The sequence below is a fragment of the Dendropsophus ebraccatus genome, chromosome 10, assembly GCF_027789765.1.
Source record: "Dendropsophus ebraccatus isolate aDenEbr1 chromosome 10, aDenEbr1.pat, whole genome shotgun sequence".
Taxonomy (NCBI): domain Eukaryota; kingdom Metazoa; phylum Chordata; class Amphibia; order Anura; family Hylidae; genus Dendropsophus; species Dendropsophus ebraccatus.
In genome coordinates, this window is record NC_091463.1 from 88,955,790 (window position 1) to 88,974,238 (window position 18,449).

Genomic DNA, 18,449 nt, shown 5'->3' on the forward strand with positions numbered 1-18,449 from the left:
GACGTCAGGGTGCGGAGAGGTATGTAGGGGTTTAGTAGCTTTTTTTTCACACAGTCACCAGCCGTCGGCCACGCATTGCCATTACACGTAGTGATGTAGACTGGATGTAAAGAAATAATCAGCTGATAGTTTCATCAACTGAACGTTGTCTCTATTACACGGAGCGATAATCAGCCTGATTCGGACGGTTATTACTCCATGTAATAGGGCCTTGAGATATATATATAGTGATTCATGTAGTAGTGAGGATGCGGTGCAGGCATCTCTGGCATTCCCAGCATTTCCTACCCATACTCCTTAGGGCTATCACCTAATATTGCATCTTGCTTGCAGGCAGACATGAGTGTTTTGGTTACAGCAGAATGTGCTGTGACAACCCTGGATGCTGTGTCATAGAGTAGGAGTGTGTATTGTCTCCTGCATGTTCCTGGGTTACCATTAATAAGCCAGGCAAGTGCAGAAAGCAGCAGCATGACAATAGTACAGGGTCTAAAGATTCCTATACAACTGCAGTTGTCTCTCCCGTCTTACCCATACACAAACATTTCTGTGTTCTCTATGAGGAGGGTTAAGATGCTGCTTAACTGCTCTGGCAGTGGCTTCTTTCTCTAAAAACAAAAGGTGTCAGTAAAATTCCATCATAGCTGACCCCTAGCTCCACCGACATTGGTCAGTGGAGACTCAGGAGACCCCCATACGCTTTATACCAACACTGGATTTGGCCAATGTCAGTGTACAGGGATGTAACAGAATTTCTGCGATTCTTCAACTATACATTAAAGTATACAAGGCTGGAGAACACAGAAATGGCTGCACATCACACCCATGGTTGATACTAAAGCTTCTCAGCTACATTAAAAACCAACATCAGTAGTTAGTATATAATTTGATCAAACCATATTGCCTCATGTACCGCGTGCAGGTCTCTGATACACAAGTCCCTACTCTAGCCATGGTGAAGACCTGCATGTGGTACATGAGGCAATATGGTTTGATCAAATGATATACTAACTTCTGATTTTGGTTTTTAATGTAGCTGAACAAGTTTTGGTATCAACCATGGGTGTGATGTGCAGCCATTTGTGTTCTCCAGGCTTCACATTAAAGTAAATTATCTGTTTGCCAGAGGTGCTAGAACTTCCCTATCCCCAAAACACATGACTAACACATGCAGATAGGATGTACACCAGCAGCGCAGTCTTACTCTCAACACAAGAGACAGAAACAGGTTTTGTATCCAAAATGAGAACTTTTATATACAAAGAGCTGTACAGAAATGTGTTAAATAGAATCCAATGACTGGCTGCAGCGTGACCCGGTGTCTTCCCCGCCTCCGGCTTTTCTTCCTGCAATGCAAAATGCAAGTAACAGTCAGTAACCATAGGCTACATGTGATATATTCTACTAGAGTACAGCTATAGTAACTAGAGATGAGCAAACCGGGTTCGAGTCGATCCGAACGATCGGCATTTGATTAGCTGGGGCTGCTGAACTTGGATAAAGCTCTAAGGTTGTCTGGAAAACATGGATACAGCCAATGACTATATCCATGATTTCCACATAGCCTTAGGGCTTTATTCAACTTCAGCAGCCCCAGCTAATCAAATGCCGAAAGTTCGGGTTCAGATGGACTCAAGCATCCTCCAGGTTCGCTCATCTCTAATAATAACTCATCCAGGAAAAGCGGAGCTACTTGTCCCCCTCTCCATGGACTGTGCACTGAGATATGGGCTTCAGGTTGTAATGTATAGACTGTCAGGCTGACTTATTTCTAGAACTGCACAGTCATACATTGTCAGTGTAATACATGGACTTGCTGGGACTTTCCACCATGAAGTTACTGGTCCTGAATTGGTAATTCCCTATAGAACCGGTTTGTCTATGAAACACTCCTTCCTTAATGTGTTGGCCCTAAAATTGAATAAAGCTTCAGTGCACATGTACAACCAGGAGGCGGGGAGGTATAGGATCCCTGTACTTGTGAACAGTAGGGGTCTGAGCTGTTGGGCCTATAGCACAATCCTCCTCTATCCTGTGGGTAGGGCCTGGCGATTAATTACATTTGATTAATTCACTCAGAATTTGAGAATCGTTTTGTTTTTTAAATCATTGGATGCGGACACGCAGGCTGCGGTGAGGGAGGTGCGTTGGTTGGAAGTAGAGCCCGAGGATGGAGAGCGCCCAGTAGCGTCCTCCGTCCCTGCTGCTGACAGAATACCCGCTCTCCCCTCCCAGCTGCAAATGGAGGTCCCCAGTCTCTGGAGGAGGCCACAGGGACTGAAGGATCAGGTAATAGTGTCGCTGCGGGTGCTGGAGCTGTACAGTGGGATCGTGGGTCTGCACTGTGCCCCTAATCCCGCTGTACAGCTCCATTAACCACAGCAAGGCTGTCACCCGATTTTGCAGTCCCTGCAGCCTCCTCCAGAGACCTCCATGTTTGGCCGGGAGGGGAAGTGCATGTGCTGGAGAGGAGGAGGTGGTGTGTGCTCGGGGGAGGAGGTATACCAGGTATGTGCCCTCCAGTCACAGAGTTTTCAAGGTATCATGGGGCCCCATGACTCCTAGCTATGCCACTCCCCCTCATCTGTTCCTATACTACTACACCCCTCATCTATTCCTGTACTACTAAACCCCTCGGCTTTAACTGTACTACTACTACTGCACCCCCTCATCTGTACCTGTACTGCTACACCCCTTATCCACTATACCTCCACTACTACACCCTGCCTAGATGGAGGCAAAAAGAAGATCTCTTATACTATAAGGGGGCACAGAGTGGCACATATTTGGCAAAGCTACGTATATGTGTCTCAGGGGGAGCTTGTCTACTACATGGGGGCACAGGGGGAGCACTGGTACAGTAGTAAGTAATACAGTTGTCTCAGACATCATTAAAATAGTATCTGACACTGCAAGGAGAAAAATGTTCTGTTTATTTAGCAAAACAAATAAAAAAACGATTTTACTTTTTGGCCATATTGCCCAGTCCTACCTGTGGTGGCAACATAAAAAGTTTTACCTCCTGTGTATATAAGATAGTGATAATGGGGAGAAAAGATCGAAGCCTTGTACTGTCAGCTTTCCTCTGCTCTCAGGGGAGGAGAATATAAGACCTTTTCTTCATGGTATCAGCCCCCTTACCAATCACTGTCTATCATCTCTCTCCAGTCCAGCCTGCGGTGCCTCCACAGGATACAGGAACTTTTCTTCATGTCATAATCTTACTAATCACAACCTGTTACGGTCAGCTCTCCCCTGTACAGTCTACAGTGACCCCAACAGCATGGGATACATGACCCTTTCTTCATGTCATAATCTCTTACTTATCACAACCTGTTACGGTCAGCTCTCCCCTGTACAGTCTACAGTGAACCCATCATGGGATACAGGAACCTTTCTTCATGTCCCTATCGCTTACTAATCGCTCCCTGTTACGGTCAGCTCTCCTCTGTACAGGTTTTCACAATGTGTCAGGTGACTTCCTTTAGGATATATATGCCCTGGGCCCATATTTTTTATATTTTGTGTTTGTCAAGTGTAATAACTGTCCTTGTAGGATAATTCCCTGGATATTGGCAGCCATGTTACAGCCAAGTAGAACAACATTAGTGCTGATATAAGTTGTCATGATCGCTTTCACAAATGACATTCTGCAGGACTAGACCACATACAGGAATTAGATGCATTTATTATTGTGAACACCTACCTGAGTCCTGAAATTAAAAAATATGGCCGCCCCTTTAGCCAAGTTCATCTTTGCTCTTTCCTGCCTGTTTAGGCATCTTCTTACTGCTGGCGTCTTCCAGTTCTCGGGACTTGTAATAATGTGGAGCCACTTCAAGGAGCCAGGAGCTGTCAATCTCAATGATCTGCAGGTTTAATAACATGGACTTGTTAAGGACATATCAAAGTTAAAGTCAAATCAACTGGTGTCAGAAAGTTATACAGGTTTGTAATTTACTCCAGTCTTCCCATATTTATCATCTGATGTATGTCCTGCAGGAAATTGTTGTTTTTAGTCTTACACAGTGCTCTCTGCTGCCACCTCTGTCCATGTCAGGAACTGTCCAGAGCAGGAGAGGTTTTCTCTGGGGATTTGGAGCTGCTCTGGACAGTTCCTGATATGGACAGAGGTGGCAGCAGAGAGCACTGTGTCAGACTGGAAAGAATGCACCACTTCCTGCAGGACATAAAGCAGCTGATAAGTATGGGAAGAATGGAAATTTTTTAAATAGAAGTAAATTAGTAATTTGAAAGAAAAAGATTTTCACTGGAAAAACCCCTTTAGGCAAGTTACTATTCTCGTGGATAACATCATAAGATTCAATGGGAATTGTAGTTTTAAATCAGCTGAAGGGATACAAGTTTGAGACCCCTGCAGAAGACAAGCCTCAGGCCGGTATGTGAAGAATCATGTGACCCCCTGATGCCTTATTGTGCAGTCAGGTGTATACAGTCTCTCAGACACGTGTGCAATGATATCTGACCTGTCTCATGAACTCCTTGGTGGTGAAGACCAGCTCGTGGTATATGACCCAGCGTGGCTGCTCCTCATGTAAGCTGCTGTTTGGGTGGATGAACACGGACTGTTGCTGCTTTACTGTCTTGTATCCACTGCGAGTAAGCCTGGCGGTGTGGTAGAAATAGCCGGACGTGATCGCCTGATAAGAGAACATAAGGAACGGTGAGATACCCTGGTTTAGATGGATTACAGCTTTTCCATTATAACACTATAACGGTATATGGCTGTACCTTGCGGATTGGCACAGTGTCCTCTTCACAGGATGTCAATTCTATTTCTATCCGGGCCATGAGTCCTTCCAGCTGCTCCCGGACATCACGGGCACGGCGGAGCGAACGAGCCTGAATGAAGTTCTCATAACACCACTGCAGAGAGTGACCCGTCTCCACCCACTGAAAGAGAACATAGGTGAGGAAACACGGAAAAGTAAGACTAAACAAAACCTAAAATATTAATGTGGGACTGCAGGTACTCCCTAGTATGATCGCCCTCTGGATGCCGTATTACAGCCAAGTAGTAGATGAGATATTATGAGCTATTTGTAGGGTTTCTCACACTGTACAGTTACTGTAGCAGTCAGAGAATTAAAGTAGACCCTTAAAGGGGTATTCCACTGAAACATAACTTTTGATATGTTGCTGCTCATGGTGAGACTAACAATTCATTTCATACTTGTTATTATCTATTCAGTCTCCTTCCCCCAGTTTTCAGCTGCTGCTTTCGGCTGAGGACACAAAAATCTGTGTGTGAGCTTTTCTCTCTGTTTCCCCCTCCTTCTGAGACAGCTGATATAAACAAGAATGGGGTCCAGCAGCACCAAATGATCCCTTATCCAAGCACGTAGTAGGATGCACGCTGGGGCCCACTATCTCAGAAGGTGGGTATACGTACAGGAAAGGAATGAGTCCAATGGCATCCAATCTTGGAGGAATCTTCAATTCTTTATTGTGCTCACAAGCAAGGAAACGACGTTTCGAGTCTTTGTCAAGTATATAAGGCTGATGTAAACAAGTCCCTGGCAGGCTTTATCTGCAACTTTGTAACTTCTTTGTAATGCTGGGAGGGTTATTCTGAGGTCAAGTTGCTGATGAACTCATTGTGATTAATCTCAAAGCATTACAAAGTTGCAGATAGGGACTTGTTTACATCAGCCGTCTCGGAAGGGAGGAGGGGGAGATGGGGAGAGAGGCTCAGACACAGATTTCTGTGTCTTCAGCAGAAAGCAGAAGCTCAGAACTGGGAGGAGACTGGATAGATAATAAAAAGTATGTAAGGAATTGTTAATCTCACCATGGGCAGCAACATATCAAAAATTATGTTTGATTAGAATACCCCTTTAAGGGATTACAGAACAGCCTCAATTACATCAAACTCAGGTCCATGGACGTGTATAGGACAGAGTCTGTAGCACTTGGAAGAAAACAGTTTTTCTACACATTGTCATACATTTACCTGTGTGTACACATTGAGCAGCACCATGTGATCTCCGCCGGGCACAGTAAAGTTGGCGCGTGCTGTATCTGCATGAACCAGCTTGTCTTTCGGCCGATAGAATATCGCATTATTTACAGACAACATGGCGGCGATGGTCAGGATCTGCTCAGAACAGCCATACCTTAGTGAAAAAGGGTAAAAATACATGTAAGGTTCGGGCAACACTGTTACTTTGTATAAGAACAAAGCAGGACATTGAGTTGTAGGCAAATGTATTAAAAACCATCACTCAATAGTTACAATCAATCTAGCAGTGATACAAAAGAAATCACCATATAGCCCTAGCCTAAAGGTGAGAGAAATATAAAGCACAAAGATCAGAAGACAGAGCAAGCAGCTTATGTGACCACAGAGACGGCTCTAAGCAACAACACAACTCACTTCTCCGATGCCAGAATCATCTTGGATAACATGGGATCCACAGGGAGCTCAGCCATTCTTCTCCCCAGCTGCAGAATCCAAAGAGAAAACGCATGTAAGAAGGAGACATGGATGATGAAACCTCAATATACCATCATTAGCTCTAACATCAGCATTACCTTGGTAAGCTCTCCAAGATGGTTGAGGGCCCCAAGGGCATAGAGCTGCTCCAGTGCCAGAACCAGGGTCTCATGGGGTGGAGGGTCCATGAAGTCAAAGTGAATGAGATCATTAATACCTGGAGAAGAGAACAACACTGAATGTGTGAAGAAGAGGCTGGTAGATAGAAGTATGGGGGCGTCAGTATAGGAATATATCCCATTAAATCTGAAGTCTTATAAGTTCTATGCATATAAAGCTTAAATGTGCAGGTGTTTAACCAGAGAAGCCAGGAGTGGTATTACTACATGGTGACCATATACTACATGGCCATATTCTCTAGAACGGGAGATGCTCTTTGCAGCTGCTCTGGCAAATCTTGCTCTATGATGTCTATGAGCTTAAAGTGTCACTGTCGTGTTTTTTTTTTTGTTGTTGTTGCAGAAATCAATAGTACAGGCAATTTTAAGAAACTTTGTAATTGGGTTTATTAGGCAAATATGCCATTATCTGCATTGATATAGACTTTTCCAGCCCCCCCCCCTCCCCTCATCTCTCTCATTCACTGCTCATTAATCAGGAAATCTCGACTAGTTTACATCAGTTGAGCCCTGTGTAACCTATGGAGAAAGGAGGGGGAGGAGGGAGATTAGTAATCGGCAGAGAACAAAGGATTACACAGCTGGACCTGTATGAAAGCTGCTATTCAGAGGTCAGAGAGGTCAGTGCTGACTTCAGAAGAGATAGCCTGGTGATGTCGCTGTAAATTAACTTTTTGTTGTCCTGTTTTGGTGCCTCACCCCCCCCCCCTCTCCTCTCTATAGAAAACCAGAGAGACAGCAGAGAGCTTCAAACTGCTAATAAACACAACTACAAAGTTTCTTAAAATCACCTGTACTATTGATTTCTGCAAAAAAAACTAAGACGACAGTGACTTTAAAGGGGTTTATAAACCTACAAAACCATGGCCACTAGGTCTTCCAGAGACAGCACCATTCATCTCCAGATCAGATGTGGTTTGCAATTAAGCGCCATTTACTTCACTGGAACAGAGTTACAAAATATGCACCAAAACTGGAGACAAGGGTGGAGCGGTTTCTGGAGGAAAGTGGCCATGTTTTTGTACCGCTGGATAACCCCTTTAACTGAACATAAAGGCAAGCAGTGCACAATCTGCAGCCCCCCAGCTGTTGCATAACTAATACTCCCACCATGCCTGGACAGCTAAAGGCATTATGGGAGTGTAGTTTTGCCACACTTGGAGGGGCCCGTGTTGTGCAGAGTTTATCCCCTTTAACCACTGTGCAGCCTTCTATTAGTTTGTGTTTGAATTCTTCAGCATTTTCAAGATGTCTCCTTGCTCTGCATTTCCTGAATTCGGACCCTTTCACCTGGCCGGACATATCGACGGACATTGTGCAACCAGGCTGTACGAATTATCGACACATGGGTCATGTGACCTATTAACTTCAACTTGTAACCGTGTGAGTAGAACACGGTGGGATAGATTTTCAGACTTGAATATAAAAAGGCACATTTCTATTCACACATTGTGCAAAAATCTTATAAATAGTAAAGGAGTATAAAGAAGATTACAGTAAAGCATTGCAGAATGTTCCTTATACAGGGATTATGAATGATGGTAACAACCCCTCATGTATAATGTACCAACCCCCTTCCTATAATGTCATGTGTATGTGCCGCCGCCGCTCACCTAAACTCTTCAGCAGCAGAACCACGTTCCCCAGGTTGGTTCTCTGGATTTCTGGGACGGTTGTGTCCTCCATTTCATTTTTGTAGGCCCAAGCTGTATAGAGTCGGAAACACTTTCCAGCAGCCACACGGCCGGCTCTGCCTGCTCTCTGGTTGGCTGATGCCTGGAAAAAAAGCAAAAACAAGATGGCAGACCCTTATAACTAATGCTGGATCACTGATATACAGCATAGGACACGGCTTCATTACAATTATAAACAATTATATTGCGTGCTGCTCCTGGTTATATCTAGCAGTCTGTGGGTGTCTCAGCAACAAGACCCAGACTGATCAAAACTTTGGACATGTCAAAAGTGTTTTTAAATGACATTTATGCTTTAAAAATGGATATCTATTTCACTAAATACTTGTATTCTGCATGGCATGTCAATATTGGAGCACTCTGCCATATGTCATTGCTCTGTTACTTCCTAAATTTACCTACTGTTTGCTACTATTCCCCTTGTTTATAGAGAGAGGATAACACAATCATGACATCCTTCTACATGGGACTTTGTTGATGAGGAGACCAGCCGGCTATGTTAGAGGTCCGGACAGTATCCTGACAGTATATATAGAAGGGATTGGTTGGGCATGTCCCATTTCAGCATGGGAAGCAATTCTCCTCTCCCTATTAAGGACACATCTAGCAAGCGTGTGTATGGGGAAGGTTCAGAGCAATAGCTGGCAACCATAATAATCATTCAGCAGATGGCTAGCTGAGGTGTATGACTATCTTAACAACAGACTTTCTATGCTACCTCTACCAGCTGCTTCTGACCACAGTATAAAGAAGAGAGGAGAGTCACCTTTGAGCATGGAGTGACAATGAGAGACTCCATGCCGGTACGGGCATTGTAGCTTTTCTGCTTGCAGAACCCGGGGTCTATGACGTAAATGATCCCATCTATGGTCAGTGATGTCTCCGCAATGTTAGTGGCTACAACAACCTTGAAAAAAAATAAAATAAAAAATGTATTCTTACAAATATACAAAGCTTCTGTATGTAATTCTATAGTGTTAGCCTGCCCACAATCCCCTTCTCCATTCTAGTCCATAGTCGTTCACATACCTTTCTAGCTCCGGGTGGAGTCGGCTCAAATATCTTGGCCTGCATGTCAGACGGCAGGTTGGCATAGATTGGTAAAATCAGCATCTCCGCAATCTTGGACCCCAACCTGCGACAGCGCTCTTGTAACATTTCACAGCACGCCTCAATCTCTTCCTGTAACACACATACAGTACAGCGGCACTGAGCCCAGGCTCCATGTATACTTCATATATTCTAGAACCCAGTAGAATGATAGGTATAACATATAGTTATCGGTACAGTGACTGGTTCTCAGGTGCTAGAGAGATTTCCATCATTCCGTGGCCGGGCTTACACAACTATCACACAAAAAACACATACAATCTGTTGTGGCAGTGAGTGTGTGTGTGTACTGGGCATCTTCTGACATAAGAGAAGCTACACCGAGCGTAGTTCCACCCCTGTGCACATATGAAACCACCAGCACTGACAAGTCAAGACATAAAAGACATTGTTTTACTGTCCTCCTGTGGTCCCATGTAGTAGGACTGCAACCCCTGGGTTTTGTACATACCTGTCCAGTCAAAAACACTAAGATGTCCCCAGTCGGTTGTGTGACGTGAATCTGAAGGACTGACACCACGCAAGCCTCTAAGTAATCAGCCTCTGGTGCCTGGAGAAGATCAAGCATACAAAGAGTTAATACACCGGCTCAAGTTAGAGGGCCTTCCTTAAAAAACTTCTGAAACTCCTATCAAAAGTTGATAGGTGGGGCTCCCATTGTCGAGACATCAGTGCTCTGCCCGCTTGCTTTGTCTTTGGCATCGCTTAACTCACTGCGTAGTTTACAGATTGACAGTGAAAGTTAATGGAGGCTCTACTGACTTCCTGTGTCAGTCCATACACCACGCATGCTACCCAGGGAGCAGCGTCAGAGAGAAGAGAGCGGCTGAGCACTGCTGTCTGATAATTTTACAGATTGGTGAAGGTCTCTGTAATGGGACCCCTACTGATCAAAACATCTGACTTATCACTATAACATGTTCAGAGCTTTTTAAAAAGCAATTGTGAGCCCTTCTGCCATGTCTGTTTTATAAGTGCTCATATTCTCCATGAAACAACAACTATGAAGCATTATTCCTTATCGCTTTGTCTTGTACCTTTCCCATTTATTACCATAATTTACAACTAAGTGTTACCATTCCTTCCATCCAGCAGGTGATACTAGCGCCCTGTGCAAGGATATAGGGAAGGGGAGCGTATATTATCAAATAGGAGGAATGACAGAACAATAGAACAATGCAGAATAAACTCTTTAGAATTGTTGTTTCCCAGGGAATACAAATATTCCTATGTTTAGCACTTAGAATGGGTTTCCTCTGCTGGTGATCACCAGGTGTTTCTGTGGCTGGACCCACAGTAATCAGCTGTTACCACCAGGGGGAGATGTGGCTGGATGCACATTAATCCTACAGCGGCCACTGCTGGGGAAATATGGTATTGCAGCATTTCAAATGCATAGGCCACTGCTATATAATAAAATAATAATATTAATAATAATAATAATATTTATTTGTATAGCGCCAACAGATTTCACAACGCTATATCTGACATACCTTGGTGTAGTAAATGTCTACCGGATACCGCCGACCAGGGATTCTGAAAATAGGAGCATCATCAAAGAAAGAAGAGAAGCGCTCAGTGTTGAGGGTGGCGCTGGACACGAGGACCTTGAGGTCTGGGCGGAAACGTGCGATATCTTTAATAAGGCCGAAGAGCACATCGGTGTGCAGCGTCCGCTCGTGAGCCTCGTCTATGATAACCACGCTGAACAAACAAAACCATATAAAAGGTCACTTAGGGAAGGAACCAGGATTACATTTATTTAATAGAAATCAATACCACAGGGCACAAACCTAATCTTCTATCTGTAACACAATCTAAGGGCTCATGCACACTGAGCAAAAGGCGAGGAATTGAAGAGGAATCCGCTTTTAAATTCTGCTTGAAATTCCTCCCGTAAAAAGAATGAACAGGGAAATGTCTTATTGTGTTCAATGGGATTTCCGCTCTGTTGTTCACACTGCAGAATTTTCTGTTGCAGATCTGCTTTCCGCCCAAAGAAGTAACATGTCACTTCTTTTGGCAGAATCTGCTAGAGAAATCCTATAGAAGTCAATTGGGCTTGAATTCTGCTTAAATTCCGCTTGCATTCCACTCAAATTCCGCTCAATATATTCCAATTGCTTGGAGCAGAATAGAAGAGGAATTTCAAGCAGAAATCTTCAAGCAGAAATTTCTTGTCTTTTGCTCAGTGTGCATGAGCTCCAAAACTGAACCCAGCGATATGGTTCAAGAGCTGCTGACCATAGAGCAAACATAGATGTTATACCTGTAACCGGCCAAGTCGGGCTCAGTGAGGAACTCACGAAGCAACATCCCGTCTGTCATGTACTTCAGGACCGTGCGCTCTGAGGTGCAGTCCTCAAACCTAATACTGTATCCCACCTGAGGGCAGAGAATAGGTAAAATAAAAAACGTGCATTAAGGACAACCAATATGGCTCATTTAATGGGATCAGAACCCCCTTAAACAATATACAGGACACACCCAAGCATCCAATGTTAAAACATTACTTACCTCATTGCCCAATTTCACTGCCATTTCCTGGGCGACACGAGCGGCTACACTCATCGCAGCCACTCTCCTGGGCTGAGTGCACCCGATCTTCATTCCCTTTTGAGTGTAACCCTATATAGGAAAGAGAATCAGGGATTTGTGGATGGAGATCTAAGCGTACTCAATGCAGGATCTACAGGTGTTGTATCAGACAGAGGCGACGCCAGGCATTAACCACTTACTTCTTCATGCAGGTACTGAGGGATCTGCGTCGTCTTGCCAGAACCGGTCTCTCCCTCAATGATGAGGATCTGATGATTAGCGATAGCCTGGAGGAGGTCCGAGCGATAGGGGAAGACCGGCAGACTGCGCCTCACCTCCTGGATGGACAGTTTCTGCTTCTCCAGCTCAGACAACTGTTTGCTATCCTCATCATCCTAAGGAGTGAAGGTGAAAGAGAAACCTATCAGCTGTGGACTGTGCATCGCTTATAGCATAGTGTATAGCAGGGGTAGGGAACCTTGGCTCTCCAGCTTTAGCTTTGGCTGTCCAGGCATGATGGGAGTTGTAGTTCTGCAGCAGCTGGAGAGCAAAGGTTCCATACCCCTGGTGTATAGTGTAGTTTGAAGCAACATAGACAGCTTTGCACAATAAAGAACCATATAGCATTGCTCATATTGCAATCCCCTAATATCATATCCTGATCATCCTGGGTTGTCCAGCGAATATTATCTTCTTTAAAATCAACTAGTGTCAGAAAGTTATTTAGATTTGTACTTTGCTTCAATTTAAAAATGTCAAGTCTTCCAGTACTTATTAGCTGCTGTATGTCCTGCAGGAAGTGCTGTCTTATTTTCATTCTGACACAGTTCTTTCTGCTGACATCTCTGGCCAGGACAGGAACTGTCCAGAGCAGGGGAGGTTTTCCGAGGCAGAGTTCCTGTCTCGGCCAGAGATGTCAGCAGAGAGAACTGTGTCAGACTGAAAATAAAAAAACACTTCCTGCATGACATCCAGCAGCTGATAAGTACTGGAAGACTTGATATTTTTTTAATAGAAGTAAATTACAAATCTATATAACTTTTCCATATCAGTTGATTTGAAAGAAAAAGATCTTTGCTGGACAACCCCTTTAACGTCGCATCTATCACCAAACATGTCAAACACATAACATTACCGCCTCACCTTCTCCACAGTCCCCTTCATCTGTGTGGCGCTGACAAACTGTATGACCTCATCTTCCTCCATCACGTAGTCGTATTCCTTCTGACCGCGGGCGTGGGCATCCTTGGCTCCGAATTTTAAAGCGGCGGCACCGATGTGTTCCTCCTCCCATCGTCTTTGTTCTTCCCGAGGAGCGAACCGTTCTTCGCTTATGGGTTCCTCATACCGGTCTGGAATTTTCTGCGGAGCCATACAGCACAGGTACACAATTACTGTTTATAATCCACAGTCTAGGAGATTAAATTAACTTTTAAAGGGCCGTTGGCTTTTAGTAAAATGATGCTAATAAAAGATTTGGAAATTCTGTCAGAATTAATGGCAATGGTTTCTTCTTCACAAAAGACCCTCAATGGTATCACTAATACGTCAATGGGGTCGATACGGTGCTGGTGAGACCTGTAATACTACAGAACAGACACAACACTTCCATTATAAGCAGTCTGGACTGGGGACCTGTAACTATCTGATAACTATTAATATGGCTATTATATAGAGGTATACAGTGCACTTTGCTGGTACTAGTATACAGTACAGATTTCCTGCACCATTTCAGTTTTCCCCTCAACAGCAGTAAAGCTTTATTGGCCCTGTATACAGCTTCTATACAGACCAATGTATCTCTGTGGTTATAGGGCAAGACCCACCTCTCTGCGTATTACATTCTGTGATCTGTATACTCTTTGTAGAGAGGACAGAGAGTGGAGACACACAGGTCTGTAAGTTATGACGCTTCCCCGCAGCTTCTATGACTTACTTTACTCCGACTCTCCTCAGGCATGAAGTATCGATCATGCTTTTCCATACGCTCCTTCTCCCCGGCTTTCTTGTAATCTTTGGCCAAATCCCGGACTTTCCTCTTGTATTCAAGTTCTTTTCTCTCGGACGCCGTCAATTTGCTGTCTGCAAAGAAATACTCCTCATCCGCTATCTCCGCTTCCAGGTCCTCCAGCTTTTCCTTTTCTCTTTTCCCAAGATATTCTCTTCGCGACTTCTTCCGCAGCTCTGGAACCTGCAGCAAGGAGAGAGGATCTTTTACTTTGTATGTTTGGACCAGAATAGGTCCCAGTACCTATATATCAAATGTATCCATAGTTCTTCCATGGTCAGTGGACATATAGATGAATGTAAGGTGGCGGCAGCCATTTAGACACTACATAGCACTTACCATTTTCTTACGATCCTCCTCTGCCAGTTTAAGCCTCTTCTGTGCTTCTTCATAAGCCTAAAGGGAAAGTGCACACTCAGTGAGCGAATATACCAGCAATGTGCAGAACACCAGACACAGCGGCACTCTCCGCCATGCACTGTTCTCGCTATTACAACTCAAGTAAATTTTACAATATCCGATCCAGTGTGTGGAGGGCCAATATCTGAAATCCCTGTCATCTTAAAGTAGGAGTGAATCAAGCAACAGTGTAACTGACCGGTCACCCCTCCATTCCCTGTCTATGCTGCTTCTGATCATTGCAGAAGTCAGTGTTCTGCAATATTTAGAAGTCCCATAGAGAATAAATGGAACGGCAGATGAACATGCGTGCTGCCGCTGCATTCGGGATACAAATGACCTCCATAGGTAGGACAACCATGATCAGTCAGTTAACCCCTATCCTGAAGTAAAATCTATGTTCACGTCTAAGCATCTTGCGATGCGACTGGGACATGACGGGTATTTCTGGAGTAAATCAGGATCCTCGGTTATTCCACACTCCAATATGTAGTGTATTTCTCCATCTTCTCTTGGACTAAAGCTGATAAAGTATTACAGTACCACTAAATCTGACATACAGGGAGAGATTCATCAAACATGGTGTAAAGTGAAACTGGCTCAGTTGCCCCTAGCAGCCAATCAGATTCCACTTTTCATTCCAAACAGATTATTTGAAAGATGAAAGGTGGAATCTGATTGGTTGCTAGGGGCAACTAAGACAATTCTACTTTACATCAGTTTGATAAATCTCCCCCAATATGTTTATCAGTAATACATGACGGGGTGACTAACCTTCTGGGATAAAGCAGCTAACCCCCACTATAGTCTCACCTTCTTGTCTGATCTCTCCACGATGTTCCTGGTCTTCTCCTTGTCTCGCTGCTTTACCCTCTCTGCGAATGCATCTCTCTCCTCCAGATCCTTTAACCTGGCCTGCTCCTCCCGCTCCTCCTCATCGTCAGAGATCACCTGAGGTGATGGCGCCTTCTCCTTCCTGGCAGAATCAGGAGACAAATAAATAGATATGGTCACTTTTCTGAGACTAGAAGAATGTAAACATTCCGCAGAGAAGCTGGGGATGGAATGGTGGTCTCACAAGACAATACTGGCAGCCCCCCTGCCCATCCCCCATGGAGTATACTCACTGCGCTCGGTCACTCTCACTATCAGACGATTCCTCTTTCCTTCTCTTCCTCAGATGTTTCTTCTTTCTCTTCTTCTCATCCTTGCTCGCCACCTTCTCCTCCTCTTCATCACTGTCCTCCAATAACGTATAGGATTTGTTCTTCTGCTGCATCGCTAAGGCCTCTCTCTCTGCCGCTCGGGCCGGACGCTCAACTTGGGCTTTTTGGGGCAGCTAGGACAATGAGGGAACCAAGAGAAAACTATCATCACAGCGTAAACATGGCTAGAAACTGGCACAGGTACAAAGAGCGTCCAATGACAACCACTGACGGTCACACTAATAGAGCACAAGGCATGGAACCCAATGTGCCGATAGCAGCCAGACACAGTACTATCACTCTCTGACCTCGTCCACAGGAAAAGGCCAATAATAAATACTTGGGCAATCTGAACAAGCACAGCTGCAATATAGAGCAGGGGGACGCACATAAACCAGCCTTGGCCTGCAATTAAGAAGATCTGAAAACTTAAAAGGGGTAGTGCGGTGTAAAACATTTTTTCACTAAATAACACACATTGCAAAGTTATACAACATTCTAATGTGTGTTATTTAAGTGAATGACGATGCACTGGAGGGGGTTGGCATGAAGAGGGCTGGAGCAGTCAGGCCAGCCTCCTGAAGATGACGTGATTGTCCCAAGTTGGCGGCCGGGGTCGACAGTGATTCTGTAAGTATACTGTATCACACTTCCGGGTCCATGGTTGGGGGGAAGGGAAAACATGGGAAAGGGGGGCATTCACTTAAATAACACACAATGTTGTATAACTGTGTAACGTTTGTTATTTAGTGAAAAAAATGTTTTACACACCGCAGAACTGTAATACCACACACAACCTGAGGATAGGGGTGGCGCCATTTTTGTAAGAAAGTAGCTGGATAACCCCATTAATATTAAAGGGGAACTATCAACCGCATTTAAAGTATGTCTCTTACCTTTATCCTCAGTGCCGTTCCTGTGCCTGGCAAGATATTAGGAGCACTGGGGATGACCGCCCCTCCAAGCACCGATCCAAATTGATAATCAATAGAGGGGCAGGCTCCGCCCCCTGTGCGTCAATTCGCCCCAAGTCGACCATCTCCATTGATAATCATTATGGAGTGGGTCACTGCACGGGGATGGGGCTACGCCTCCACTGCTCCTAGTGGTTTACCTGCACAACTAACAGCACAGGAACGGCACTGAGGATGATGGTAAGACACATACCTTCCTCCTCAGCGCCCCGTGCCCACTAGGGAGCTATCAGCAGGTTAGATTTGTCTAAACTGCTGATAGTTCCCCTTTAAAGGTGAATATATATATATATATATATATATATATATATATATATATATATATATATATATATATATATATATATATATATATATGTTTGTGTGTGTGATATATATGTATGTGTGTGTGTATGAATGCTCTCACCTTCCCCCACAGCTCCTCCGTGAAGCTTCGCACTTTGTCGGTGATGTCGACGGCCCCGGTGTCATTCAGGCGGCTTAAGAAGTCTGCGGCACTCGAACTGCGCCGGGCGGTGCCAACAAGGAACTGAGCCACGTGGCGATCGCTCATCCCCAGGACGTCGTGGAGCCGCTCCTTCACCCACGCTTCTATCGCATCCATGTTGGATGTCGCCTTCGGTTCTCAGATACGTCAGCAACGGCCGCTCGGACGTCATACAGAGGAGACAGAGGAGTCTGGAAGAAGATGGAGTGAGAAATAATGATTAGTTATTGGGGTCTGATGAGAAAGCATCAATGTTTCCTATAACAACCAATCAGATCCCAGCTTTTATTCTTCCACTTTAGGTTTGAAAATGATAACACTGATCTGATTGGTCGCCATGGACAACCAATCATTAGCTGCAGTGAATACAGACCTTCCTAGCATCTACGGATCAAACTATGTGTCTCCCCAGCTGCTACAGCACTACAAGTCCCAGAAGACCTTGCGTCTCCCTACTTTCCACAGACTCAGTGTCCCTACAGTGTAACACAATGAAAAGCCGCGCGTATAACTCACCTGTCACTTGTAGGAAAACTTACACCGCTCCAGCTCACTTCAAATCAGGCGAGCACAATTCGACCCTGGCGACTGTTAATGACGTAATCGGCTCTCTTCGGGGCGCTCTTCCGCATCATGGAACGCACGTGCGTCTCAACCGACGTCACGTCCTGCCGACGCTGCGCACATGCGCACTTGCATGCACTAAGAGCCGCGTTCTACAATGCGTAGAGCCTGTTGCAGAACTACATTTCCCATCATGCCTGGAGAGGCTTAGGCGCCTGGACATGATGGGAATGGTAGTTTTGCACTAGAGCTGAGTAAATACTATAGTTAATAAAGACATGGCTTGCTCTGTGCAGTTATCTATGTCTGTAAGGACCATTATGCCCCTATTAGTTTGTTCCTCAACCAGCAGAGCACTTTATTGTGACTATACTTATCCTATTCTCAGTGTTGATCTGGTTATTTTCTTAAAGGGGTACTCCGGGCCGACGGTATTTTTTAACTCTGGCTGGGGAGGGGGTGGTTATAGACGGCGGAGGTCACTTACCTCCCCGGTTCCAGCGCCGGGTCCCGGATTGCTCCGTCCGGTACACCCGTCCCGCGGCCGCTTCCTGTTGTGAGCTGACACATGAGACGTAACGTCTCAAATCAGCCCAGCCATTTAGCGGCCGAGGCGGGACTCTGCTATGGCCCGCTGAATGGCTGAGCTGCCTTGAGATGTCACGTCTAATGCGGCAGCTCACACCAGGAATCGGCCGCGGGATGGGTGTACCGGGTGGCACAATCCAGACCCGTTTCCAAGCAACGGAGTGAGGGCTCATATGATCTGTAGTATCAGAAGTTGCAGAAAGACAGAGGATTCCATAAACTTTTGCCAGGAAAACCGAATGGAAA

At 45.0% G+C, this 18,449-nt stretch overlaps 1 protein-coding gene across 1 annotated transcript; it reads right to left on the bottom strand.

Annotated features, from left to right (window-relative positions):
- Nucleotides 1-1,241: 1,241 nt before the first annotated feature.
- On the bottom strand, nt 1,242-17,668 carry DHX16 (DEAH-box helicase 16). The gene is made up of 22 exons (XM_069943812.1): nt 17,568-17,668; nt 16,971-17,242; nt 15,513-15,724; nt 15,199-15,361; nt 14,326-14,382; nt 13,915-14,169; nt 13,122-13,340; nt 12,179-12,373; nt 11,958-12,068; nt 11,710-11,825; nt 10,934-11,144; nt 9,892-9,990; nt 9,360-9,512; nt 9,097-9,237; nt 8,250-8,412; nt 6,556-6,674; nt 6,398-6,465; nt 5,975-6,137; nt 4,753-4,914; nt 4,488-4,661; nt 3,707-3,869; nt 1,242-1,346 (listed from the first exon to the last, which is right to left on the bottom strand). The coding sequence occupies exons 2-21, from the start codon at nt 17,166-17,168 to the stop codon at nt 3,741-3,743; spliced, it is 3,108 nt and encodes a 1,035-aa protein (XP_069799913.1). The 5' UTR covers nt 17,169-17,242; nt 17,568-17,668; the 3' UTR covers nt 1,242-1,346; nt 3,707-3,740.
- Between the last annotated feature and the right edge of the window lie 781 nt (nt 17,669-18,449).